Source organism: Bombus huntii, chromosome 7, assembly GCF_024542735.1.
Source record: "Bombus huntii isolate Logan2020A chromosome 7, iyBomHunt1.1, whole genome shotgun sequence".
Classification (NCBI taxonomy): domain Eukaryota; kingdom Metazoa; phylum Arthropoda; class Insecta; order Hymenoptera; family Apidae; genus Bombus; species Bombus huntii.
The window spans coordinates 8769045-8781016 of NC_066244.1; the positions used below are offsets into that span (position 1 = coordinate 8769045).

The window sequence follows — 11972 nt, forward strand, 5'->3', positions numbered from 1 at the left end:
ATTATTGTTTAATACTGAAATTAACTTATAAAATACTTTATTATATATATTAGTGACTTCCGCAATATTGCAATTACAGTACATTATTTTTACGAAATGAAGTACTTCTACGAATACGTTAATTCGTTTCTCTCATCCTGAATTTCTTACATTTTTTTTTCATATTTAAGAGAAATAAGACTCCGCGTTTTCATAATAAATCTTCCGAACTTTACATTATGTTTAATGTTATGACACTGCAATTTTAAATATGATACAATAAAAAATATAATTTCATATAATAAGTAATAACTATATTATATACTTCTTTAGATTCTTCAATAATTTTGGATGGAGAAACAATATTTTCAGTTAAAGCACTACCGCAAAAATTAGATTTTTGGAACAATTTTCTTGCACTCGTAAATTCTTCCATCATACTTGTACTTAATTTCCGATTTATCATTGTATTGTATACATTTTTCCCTGAAGTAATTATTAATCTAAAATTAATATACACCAATATAAGTCACTCCTTTTTATTGAACATAGTAAAAGTAATATCTATAAATATTAATAATAATACCTTATAAGTTGTAATATCTCTTCCGAAAAAGATTTTAGATCATCTAAAGTAGATTCACAATATTTTAAATCGGTTTCTGTATTTTTGTTACGAATGAGTATTATTTCCTTATTGGTAATATCAATTTCATTTTTTAATTTTAATACTTTATTACACATATCAACTTTGTTTAAATTTTCACCAATCACAGTGTTATATTTACATTTGTGAAGTTCATCTACTTTTGTAATATGAGAATTTTGATTAAAAATAGAATTAAAATTATGCCTTAAAGAAAAATTCCAAATTTCGTTACAAAATTCATCTTCTGTAACCCATACTTTGCAATTTATATTATCCTTTAAAATAAAACAATGTTAAAATAAATGTAGAAGATATATGATGTATATATACATATTTAACAAACAGTTCTAAATTTATTAATAATTTACCAAGTCTTTATATCTTTCTTTGAGTATTTCTTTTTTAAGTCGTAGCTTATTAGTTTTTGTATTTAAAGTACCTCTAATAATCTTTAGTTCTGTACTCTTATTAACATATTTCATTAAATGTAAATCGTGCTTTTCATTATTTGGAGACATCATGATTTTCATGAATATATATGTATACATATACATATTAATTCATAAGACAAATACATTAACAGTCATTAAATTTTTTTATATAATTTCCTTTAGAATATTGTCCATATTCTTCTAAGGATTTACAACCATCGATTAAGAATATTACTTTTCTTAAAAGATATATTTCAAAATACTTGCTTACTATAATTTATTTATTAAATCTATAAGAAGCCACTGACTAATATTAAATATATAAAATTAAAATTTTTATATATTTTTTTTTTTTCACTTTATGATACTTACTAGATATGACTCGTGATTGGTAATTTCCGTTAAAACATTTACAAATAACCTACCAAAAGCAATTACATTTTGTGTTATGGCGTGTTGGAAGCTTATTCAGTAAAGTAACCTATTTTGTATGTAAACAAACTTCGTTAAAAATTGTATTGGTCATCGAATATAAGTTATTAATGGATTAAATATAACAAAGTATGAATATAAATATAATATGAGTTCCAGCGGCTTGAAAGTGTTAAAGAAAAAGTTAGTATAAAATTAAAATATTTTTATGATTTCTTTACTCTTCAATTATTTTAATAATATGTTTCTCATGAAAATGTTATAATGGAAGAATAATGGATGCATAATAGTATGTAATTAGAATTGATTTAAACCACTTTATAACATTTACAGTAATTCTTGCCCACAAAAGGTACGATGCCAAAAATGTCTGGAAATGGGACATTGGAGTTATGAATGTAAGGGAAAACGAAAATATTTACATAGATCTTCACGTACATCGCAATTGAAGAGAGCCTTACAGAAGCAGCAAGAATCTAATGGGTAAATTTGTAAAAACATGATTAAATTATTAAGTTTCAAGACAAAAAATCGTAATGCTAATGAGAATCGTATGTCATATTTACAGTGAAGAGCAGAAAAAAGAAGTGAAGAAAAGTCGTTTACAAAAAAAAATGAAAGAAGAACCTAATAGTTCTAGTAATACAAATTCTAGTGCTGATAGCAGTAGTTCCAGTAGTAGTAACGATAGCAGCAGTAGTAGTTCATCTTCGGACAGTGAATCAGATTCTAGTGATAGCGTTTCCAGTAGCAGTGGTAGCAGCAGCAGTAGTAGTAGCAGCAGCAATAGTAGCAGTAGTAAAAATAGCAATCATTCTAACAATTTTCTATTTTCAAAAAGACATTCTAAATAAAAAATTTTAGATAAAAAATAAAAAACCTTATGATAAATATATTCATTTTTTAAATATTTATGAAGTACTCTCTTTTTCTTTGGTGATTCAAATATAATAAATGTATGTACAATAATTTCATTGTAAAAAATTGAGATATCTAAAGTACTTATATGTAACATATATTTTAAATAATAATTTATATATCGCGGCTTGTAATAGAATTTTATTATTTATATTATGATACCAATACCCTCCTAATTACATCAGATATTTGTAAGTAAAAAAGATCATAATTTTGTACTAATGACTTTTTCATAAATTAAGAAATATTTATTATAAAATCAAAAGCGCAAAATATAAATGTTAAGAAATTTAAAACAAAATAATTTTTTATTGAATTATTACATCAAAATATAATTCACTCTAAAAGTTTATGTTTATATAACAAATATTATCATGTTGTAAATAAAATTATGATTTTATTCTGACAATTTTTGTGTTTCATTAGTCATCAATTCCTTCAGGAAGTGTTTGTATTATTACTTTTCTCTTTGCATCATAAAGGAAATTATTTGATTTGAAAATTTCACTTTCGTAGAATGGATGAAGATTGCATATATCAATTTGTCTAGCCTAAAATAAAATAACGATTTTAGTACGAGGTTTGTGGATTTATAGGAAAAGAAATGAAATAATCCATACCCTATCCAATAAGTCTTTTTCTGAAACTTCAATCGTTGTAATACGATTTCCGTGTATCGCTTTTTGAAACGCTAAAGTATCTAATGTAAGCTGCCTAAGTATATAATACAGAAGTTCACTGTGATCTTTGTTATATGACAGATATTTCTGGAATGTCTAGAAAATAATAGAACATTTATTATAGTTTCAATAAAATCATTGTGTACACATATGTATTCATAATCATATTCACGATCATACCTGGCGCATACTTTTCATTACCGAATATTTCTGTGTATCAACAAAACTATCAAGCATCATTCTGATAGCGAGATTAATATCACCTTCTTGAACGTGATCACGTAAATGCATTTTAGCACTTGCTTCAGCCATACGTATAATACTTTCTATATGTCGTACGGTAATTGGCAAACTTCCAGTGGCCTATTAGGATGAAGTTTATATTATTATACTTTGAAAATTTTTGTAAAAATTTATGAATGTTTTTAACTTACCAAACTTTCTTGTCTTAATTGACTGTATAATTTTGCTACCTTATCTTGATCAATGTTTGTTAATTTAGGATGAATGTTTTGTCGCACATAAACTATGTATTTTTTTAAAAGATCTTGTGGAATAGATATATCATTTGTCTTTTCTTGTGTTGATGTTACTTTTCCTGTATTTGACGGATGATGTCTGATATGAGAATTCACAACAAATTTAGCCAAATGCCGGTCTTGCATAGGATCTATTTCATCTTTTACTACACAAAGAATATCAAAACGAGACAAAATCGGTTCTGATAAATCCACCTATATAAAAAATTATATAAATATAACTTATGATATATAATACATAACATAAAATAAAAATGTACTTCCTCATCTTATATTATATCTTACATTTTCTGAAAATGTCATACTAGCATCATATCTGCCTCCAATGGGATTGGATGCAGCTATTACTGAACATCTAGCATTAAGTGATGTAACAATTCCCACTTTTGAAATAGAAATACTTTGTTGTTCCATAGCTTCGTGAATAGATGTTCTATCTTGATCATTCATCTAGAAATACAATAATAATTATATTTTATCACAAGCATTTCATATAAAATGTACCTTATCGAATTCATCAATAAGACAGATTCCATTGTCGGCAAGGACTAAGGCACCAGCTTCTAATGTCCATTCTCGAGTAGTTGGCGACCTTCTTACAAAAGCAGTCAATCCCACAGCTGAAGCTCCTTGACCTGTTGCAAATACTGATCTTGGTGCAATTTTTTCAACATACTTCAAAAATTGAGATTTAGCTGTTCCTGGATCTCCACATAATAACACATTAATATCTCCTCTTACTTTATGCTTGTTACCTGTGTAAATATAAGACTTTTATTGAATAGTCTTGAATACTCTTCAAATACATCCAAAATGATGTTAGAAATGAAAATACCAGGATTTTTTGATTCGCCTCCAAATATTGCTAAAGCTAAAGCTCTTTTTATATATTCGTGACCATAGATTGAAGGCGCAATACTTGCGACAATGCGATCCAAAATTCGATGATCTTTACTTAAATTAATGATACTAGAAATATCTTCTTCGGTTAAGGATTCTACAATTTCTTTTGAATCTTTTACTTGTAAATGATTAGCAAGAAGGACTGTTGCAAATACAGGAAAACCCTTAAATACAAAATTAATAGTAATTAATTAATATAAAATTTTTAAATAATCATACGCAAATATCTCTTACCTGTTCTGTGTTCAAGGAACCATCATAATTATTCGTATAAATAGCAGTAACGTCTACTTCGTCTCCGGGTTTACAACGATCGCAGAGATCTGATAGAAGAATACATTCTTTGCTTCTGGGTATTCTCCCTGCAGGAATTTTGCCTGGCGATTCTTGAATTGTAATTTTTTGATAGTTTCTGTATATTGTTTGTTCCATGTTAATCTGTAATTAGTATTACTATATTTATAGAATGAATATATTGTTTATATATAAATAAGATTATATTTAATATTTGAACTTACCATAAAAGGTCCAATGCTTTGACATTCAGGGCACGAGCCAGGCTTAACTTCAGTGTTTTGATGCTGTACAAAAGGACCAAGTACATATCCACACTTTGTACAGTCATATTTTACAACAGACAATTGTGGTAGTACTCCTGTGGTTGCAGTAACAACTCCTAGAGTACGTACTAATTGGTTCAAATGTAATTTCCTAATTTTCACCATAAATATTATGTTATATTTTTGAAGAGCAAAACATTTTTGTTGATATATAATTACGTTTTACCTAAATGTACGAATTTCTTCTATTAATGGCAGTTCTGATATTCTGACATGAATTTCACCAGTAACTCTTTCATAGCTGGGAAATATATTTAGTACTAGTTCCTTTGCAACTTCATCAAATATTTCTAACATTTGAAATGGAGCTTCTGGCAAAAAATAAGCCAAAACATGTTCTTTACTAGCAAGGATAGGAAACTCCACAACAAAGCTAGACTATTAAAAAATAATGTAAATATCTTTTATGTCTTATATGAGCATTATTACAATTAATAACACAAAAATATTACTTGATTACTCTCGCACATGTGACGAATTCGTTCTTTGTACATATATTGTCCTTTTGAATTAGTATGTGTACGAAGAAAGCTTTTAAAACGATTGGAGATTTCAGTTTTTGGTCCTAACATAGACACCCACTCTTTAACTGAATGACCTTTTGTATCTTCCAAATTCTCAATAGATTCAATCATCTAGAATGAAAATAAACATAGTTATATAACATAATAAAATAAATTGTGCAATAGAACAAAAAGCAAACAAAATACTTACCTCTGCGTCTTCTATGTCACCTACTGCTGCTTTTTCAGCCATACGCCTTTTACGGGCATGTGTTTCTTCTTCATCACTCTCATCTTGAATATTTAAAATCTATGTTGTATGATACATTTGCAAAGTATATATTAATTATATTATTACAACACTAAAATATACCATAAAGTAAATATCTATCATCTCTGATAATTCCTGCAGCTCTGTCTCTTTTAAGCATAATGGCTTCAGCAACTGCACGTTCTCCTTGAGACATTTCTGAGTACTCTTCATCATCCACTACATCTGGATCATATCTATCTAATGCTGGCATTGGACGATAATCACTGAAATAAAAATATATCGTCCAAAATCCAATGTCACATATATCTTGTCTAGTATATGAAAAAATGAAAAAAACCTTACGCTTCCATATTATCTCCAAATAATTCTTCTCCTTCTTCTTCTTCTTCTTCCTGATTAACATCATTGTCATTACCAAGTAAATCTGCTTCATCTTCAAATGGTTCATCTATTTCTGGTGCAGGAGATGTCATTGCCTCTGTATGTCTATCAGAGCGTGCTGGGCTACTAGAATCCTAAAAAACATATAAAACAGAATAAAAAATAAATGAATTCGAAGATTTAGGAAAATGATACCAAAAGTAATAGGATACAATGAAAAAAATATATTAGAAAGGAATTTAATTATTTTTACAGGCTTTTTATTCCTAATATCTTACCATTACGCTTGTATTAAAAGAATCGGGATAACAGCTAAATAAATTTTTGAATAAAAATGTAACGTAGATTTGAAGTATCACTTTTTTGGTTCCAAGACTCAAACCAAAAGGTAGGAGTTGGCGGGAATCTCCTTTAGGGATACTGTTTTGTCATGCCAACAATTCTTCACAAATAACTATGATGAACCAATAGTAAAAGTTCTGCGTAGGTAATAAATGAAATTTTTAAATCGTATTGGGTAGCAGACTTTATCACATGTTTTTTATTAATTACAATTGTTTTGATATAAATTTTACTCATACAAAGAAATATTTACAATTACAAACATAACAATTTTTTTGTAAAAAAATAGCTAATAAGATAATATAACAAGACAAAATGACAAAACTTATGGAATTTTTATATTTTAGTGTTATTTGTTGAACAAGAAGTATGTTTTAAAAAATATAAAGATTGTAATTTATCTACTACAGAAGCAATTTCTGCTTGTATATTTGCTGCTCTCACAATAAGATAAAGAGATTCTTGAAAACGTTTTTGTGCAATTCGCAAACTCTGTGGGACCAATACTCCAAACCATTTTATAGGATCTTGAATCTCGTCTTCACTTTTATCCAATCTCTTTAAGCTTATGTCAAAATTTGGAACTATTTTGCCAGTTTCCTCAGTCAACTTTGTCTCTAATTCAAATAGTGTGACTACTCTCTCATTGTCAACAGGAACCTGCAAAACGCTTATACTTTCTTTGCCTCGTATGTATTTAGCCTTAGCTAATTCAATGTAACCATCACGTAATATTTTCTCCATTTGGACATCAATATCAATCTTTTCTTGCATTAACTCCAAATTACGCAATAAATTTTCATCAATAGCTTTACATATGTCATCTATGCTTTCATGCATATTGTGTATTATCAGATATTATTAACACAAAGTAGTAATACCTGATTACAATGAATAATACTGTGGAATAGTACCTGAAATATATAAATAAAAATATAATGCTTATTTATGTATATTATAATGTATAATGTAATGTTCATACATTTTTTTATTTAATACATACCAAGTATGAAAATTATTTCTTTTATAGCTGATAACTTGATAACAAATTGATATTTTTTTCATAAGTAATTGTTCATAACTTTATAAAATTTATTGTTTCGATAATTTTATATGTAATTATGATTCATATATATTAAATTTTTAAAACAACAATATAGTACACAATGTTCTAAAGCTACAAGGTTGTAGCATTTGGCTACACTGCTTGCACCACCATTGTTATTAAAGAATGTGAGCGTTATAAAATTGAAACATACTGTAATTTTATGAAAATTAACAATGGCAGTTAAAGAGAAACAAACAGACACTTCTGCTGACGAAATAGAATGGAATGTTGAAAATGAAATTCAATTATTCTTTGCTATGAACGGACATAAACCTGTTGGTAAGATTTCAATTCGCACAATGACGCTACCTAGGTTATATTTACGTTGTTAACAAAAATAGTATTCATAATTTTATGTAATATATATAAGTTTATGCAAAAGAGATATAGCTAGCTACTAAGATTTTATTAAATATTTGCTTATTAAGGTATTAATAAATATTTTCACATGGTCTGCATATGGGAAAAATTTCGTGTTGCTATTCACAAGGATTTATCATTAAAAACAATTTGGGAACATTTGGAATCAATGTATGATCTAATGGCTCTGGTACTTACTATTATGTTTTAAAAAATGACTTATAATCGCTTAAAATAATGTTGATAATGTACTCAAAATATCCCAGGATGATATGGAGGATTTACCATTTCCTAGTCAAGAGATAGATTTCTCTTTACCAGAAGAGTTTTTGGGACCTCTTAAATCTCGAAAAAGAGAGGAACCAGAATTAAAGTTGAAAGAACAAAGGGAAAAATTTAAGGAGCTGAAGAAAGATAAAGAAATTAAAGATCCTACGAAAAAAGAAACTGTTCTTCGCGACCTTAAAGGAAGTAAAGACATTGATAAAAAAAAAGAAGAATTTAAAAAATATGTTAAAGATATAGAATTAAAAAAGGATAAGCTTAGAGAAATAAAAGATGTTAGGAAGGAATACAAATCTTCTAAGGGCAGATCAAAGGGGAAAGATGATCTTGATGAAACAGGTATATGTATATTTGTCTCCAATATTTTTAAGTGCATTTAAAAGATTACATAATTTCTTTTTTTTAGCTTCAAATGGCAAAAAGGAACGTAAGGATTCTGATTCTGGTCGTGAAAGTTTGAAAAGAGGTCCAAAACGACCAACTAGGCAAAGTATGGATAGTACATCTAAAGCATCTTCCAGTCCACGTGATACACCTCCACCAAAACGAAGAAGGATATAACAATTTGTATAAAATTGTTTTACTTGTACCTTATATTATGTATAAATGTTGCATTTTAATGTATTAAGAAAATGTGAATCATGTATTTTTCTATACATGAATTGCATTAGGTCTCATATAAAAGACTATCTGGAAATCCAATTTTATAAGAAGAATGTAAACTAAATCACTGTAAATACGACATATTCTGTAATGAATAAGAAAGAAGAAAGCATTAAATGTATGAAAACTTATGTACATATAATTTTTTCATAAAAGACATGAGCATATTAATTAGAACCAATACAATTTATTAAGTAACTTGCTGTTTGCAACATCACATTTGTAGAATCACAAGTATGAAAATATGAAAAATAAAACAAAATTAAATATTCAATCAAATATTAGCCAGTGTTTATTACAAAAGATGGAAACATCTTCATTGACAGGGATTTTTTTAAACAAGGCGGCTCGTGCTATTGGAATAGTTGGATAGTCCCCATTTTTGTTGATGGAATGAAATGTATCGTATGAGTCCAGACATCATTGGTGACTTTCATGTGCTGGCAATTCATTCTCCTTATGTGCTTATCTAAGTCTTCTAGCTTCACGTTCAGATTCCAGCAAGGTTAGTAAATCACCTTCTCGTACCGGGCCTTTCACGTTTCTGATGATCTGTCTGTTCTGTTCGCCCAGAAATTCAACTTTAACTTGCGTGCACTGGCCTTGTGAGCCGGTTCTTCCTAAGACTTTTATAACACGAGCCAAAACTACTGGTTTATCCATTATTGTCTCACGTGGCTTTGATGCGATACCAAAGAGAGGTTTTACGCAAATGAAGGAATTTTTCTCGCTTCGCAGTCCAGTAAAGATGGCAACTTCCGGTGAGCTTCTCCAGTAGTATCATTGAATTTAATTTAGAAAATTTTAAATGATAATGGTTAATGTAAAAAAATATAACTATATAGTTAGTGATATAGAACGTGTATTTTGTAAAGATAAGAATTATTTCATTGTCTTAAACATAAATAATTAATGTAATCTATCTACTAATGTATAATACGTAGATGGCGTTTTCAATGTTACCACGTGTAATTTAAAAGTAGTAACGAAAATGTTATAACTATTGCTTGATATTATTATTTCATTTAGTTATCATAGGATTGAAAACATTTAAAGATTGATTGATTACTCAATTGTTATTGAAGTTTTATAAATTATACATTATACATTTTTTTTCTATATTTTGACAACGTGTATTTGTACTTATATCAGTTTTACAATATGTTAATTTTTCTCGTTGCAACAGCAAGTCACAAATCCTAATTAATTTAGATTGTACGACAGTTCATAATTATTTATAAAATTACATAAAAAAATCTTTTTACATTTGTATCATGCATCTTTTCTTCAACTACATGTCAAGTACATATTACTTGATAAGATAAAAATTAAATTCAATAAAACATGACTGTGACGGATAACATGTTTAGAACTTATTGTCAAGTTTGAATTAATTATCATACTGTACGGTAATAAATCATAGAATTTTAATTCTCATCAAACAATCAATCGTAATTAAAATTTAGTTCTAAATGCATAAAATTTAAAATCATAAGTTTTTGCAGTATTTCATGTATGCTATAAGAATCAAAGTGTAGATAATATGTTCAGTTGGTTAAGTCTCTGCCATTAGATATTAACAAAAACACTAAATACATTTTGACAAGACGTATTAATAATACTTGCTAAAGAATATTAAGGTCTAAAATGTTCCTTAATCTACGAACAACGTTGCAGTTTAGCGCTCCAAGCAACACACTATTGAAATAATAACGTCTTTAACTCTGGAAAACACAAGACATAGTTTTTCCAGTTTTTACATAAATCAGTATTAATAGGACATAAAGGTAGCAAACAAACTTTAAAACATTCAATACATTTTGATTACATAGAAACATTACAACATTATGCTAGAAAATAAATCTGCTTATGTAACGAGAAAGGTCACTGTTTAAGTAAAGTAGTCTTTGATATATAATTTATCGAAGAACTTTAATAGTCCATGAAAACTGTTAAATACATGATTTTCCTTTATGTTTTGGGGTAAAAATGAACTATGTCGCAAACTATGCTTATCGTACTAAGGATGCTTGTACTTGTTTAAGTATAATGAAATAGTTTGCTATAATGAAAGTGGACCCTTGCATACATTCATCGTGAATACAAAAGCACCCATCTTTAGCAAATAATAAAATTATATACATACAATACTAAAATACTGTTTTTGGACATTTTATTTTTTTCTTGAGGTGATGGTGCTGGTTGATCGAAAAAACTTTCTTCTTCATTTTTACTGATCGTTGTTGATGCATTTGTAGTTGTATTAGAAGTACCATTACTTCTTGAAGTTACTGAAGCTGGAGATGCAGATGAAAAGGAGGAAAATATATCATCTCTAGCACTGTTTCTCTTTGTTTGATTTTTTGCTTGAGCACCTATTAAAAATTTGCGTATCTTTAGAAATATAAGCTACATTTAATATGATTATTGAAATGCAAGGGAAGAAATATATACCTAAGACCAATAGAGCTAGAGTTGCAGAATTATTTGCTCTGTTAGGTTTAGGATTAACAAAACTTTTACTCATCGAAGTCTTCTTGCTTCACGTTCAGACTCCAGCAAGGTTAGTAAATCACCTTCTCGTACCGGGCCTTTCACGTTTCTGATGATCTGTCTATTCTGTTCGCCTAGAAATTCAACTTTAACTTGCGTGCACTGGCCTTGTGAGCCGGTTCTTCCTAAGACTTTTATAACGCGTGCCAAAACTACTGGTTTATCCATTATTGTCTCACGTGGCTTTGATGCGATACCAAAGAAAGGTTCTACGCAAATGAAGCAATTTTTCTCGCTTCGCAGTCCAGTAAAGATAGCAACTTCCGGCGAGCTTCTCCAGTAGTATCATTGAATTTAATTTAGAAAATTTTAAATGATAATGGTTAATGTAAAAAAATATAACTATATAGTT

At 28.3% G+C, this 11972-nt stretch overlaps 7 protein-coding genes across 11 annotated transcripts; 2 read left to right on the top strand and 5 right to left on the bottom strand.

Moving 5' to 3' along the window:
- Positions 1–20: 20 nt before the first annotated feature.
- On the bottom strand, positions 21–1523 carry LOC126867615 (uncharacterized). Of its 4 annotated transcripts, none has more exons than XM_050622306.1 (5): positions 1432–1523; positions 997–1260; positions 566–903; positions 305–482; positions 21–236 (listed from the first exon to the last, which is right to left on the bottom strand). In XM_050622306.1, the coding sequence occupies exons 2-5, from the start codon at positions 1180–1182 to the stop codon at positions 147–149; spliced, it is 792 nt and encodes a 263-aa protein (XP_050478263.1). In that variant the 5' UTR covers positions 1183–1260; positions 1432–1523; the 3' UTR covers positions 21–146. The 4 variants fall into 4 exon arrangements, 3 of the variants coding, with proteins under 3 accessions (XP_050478263.1, XP_050478262.1, XP_050478264.1); XM_050622305.1 differs by having other exon boundaries at positions 997–1349; positions 1432–1467; XR_007690359.1 differs by lacking the exon at positions 1432–1523 and having other exon boundaries at positions 305–465; positions 997–1213.
- Positions 1490–2548, top strand: LOC126867618 (zinc finger CCHC domain-containing protein 10-like). 2 transcript variants are annotated; one of them, XM_050622311.1, is made up of 3 exons: positions 1490–1674; positions 1825–1974; positions 2060–2548. In XM_050622311.1, exons 1-3 carry the CDS (start codon positions 1640–1642, stop codon positions 2343–2345), a joined length of 471 nt encoding a protein of 156 aa, XP_050478268.1. In that variant the 5' UTR covers positions 1490–1639; the 3' UTR covers positions 2346–2548. The 2 variants fall into 2 exon arrangements, with proteins under 2 accessions (XP_050478268.1, XP_050478269.1); XM_050622312.1 differs by having other exon boundaries at positions 1844–1974.
- Positions 2549–2698: 150 nt separating this feature from the next.
- LOC126867604 (DNA replication licensing factor Mcm2) lies at positions 2699–6755 on the bottom strand. Its single transcript, XM_050622287.1, has 15 exons — positions 6588–6755; positions 6271–6443; positions 6028–6191; positions 5866–5948; positions 5604–5786; positions 5318–5529; positions 5050–5242; positions 4766–4969; positions 4464–4695; positions 4133–4383; positions 3914–4078; positions 3524–3823; positions 3270–3452; positions 3030–3185; positions 2699–2960 (listed from the first exon to the last, which is right to left on the bottom strand). Exons 1-15 carry the CDS (start codon positions 6588–6590, stop codon positions 2832–2834), a joined length of 2631 nt encoding a protein of 876 aa, XP_050478244.1. The 5' UTR covers positions 6591–6755; the 3' UTR covers positions 2699–2831.
- Positions 6756–6822: 67 nt separating this feature from the next.
- LOC126867617 (coiled-coil domain-containing protein 115-like) lies at positions 6823–7796 on the bottom strand. The gene is made up of 2 exons (XM_050622310.1): positions 7655–7796; positions 6823–7565 (listed from the first exon to the last, which is right to left on the bottom strand). The coding sequence occupies exon 2, from the start codon at positions 7489–7491 to the stop codon at positions 6988–6990; it is 504 nt and encodes a 167-aa protein (XP_050478267.1). The 5' UTR covers positions 7492–7565; positions 7655–7796; the 3' UTR covers positions 6823–6987.
- On the top strand, positions 7761–9198 carry LOC126867616 (MRG/MORF4L-binding protein). Its single transcript, XM_050622308.1, has 4 exons — positions 7761–8038; positions 8188–8309; positions 8386–8743; positions 8811–9198. Exons 1-4 carry the CDS (start codon positions 7933–7935, stop codon positions 8963–8965), a joined length of 741 nt encoding a protein of 246 aa, XP_050478265.1. The 5' UTR covers positions 7761–7932; the 3' UTR covers positions 8966–9198.
- A 138-nt stretch (positions 9199–9336) lies between these two features.
- On the bottom strand, positions 9337–9825 carry LOC126867623 (40S ribosomal protein S28). The gene has a single exon (XM_050622321.1). It carries the CDS (start codon positions 9728–9730, stop codon positions 9533–9535), a length of 198 nt encoding a protein of 65 aa, XP_050478278.1. The 5' UTR covers positions 9731–9825; the 3' UTR covers positions 9337–9532.
- A 1155-nt stretch (positions 9826–10980) lies between these two features.
- LOC126867622 (40S ribosomal protein S28) lies at positions 10981–11844 on the bottom strand. The gene is made up of 2 exons (XM_050622320.1): positions 11522–11844; positions 10981–11442 (listed from the first exon to the last, which is right to left on the bottom strand). Exon 1 carries the CDS (start codon positions 11786–11788, stop codon positions 11591–11593), a length of 198 nt encoding a protein of 65 aa, XP_050478277.1. The 5' UTR covers positions 11789–11844; the 3' UTR covers positions 10981–11442; positions 11522–11590.
- Between the last annotated feature and the right edge of the window lie 128 nt (positions 11845–11972).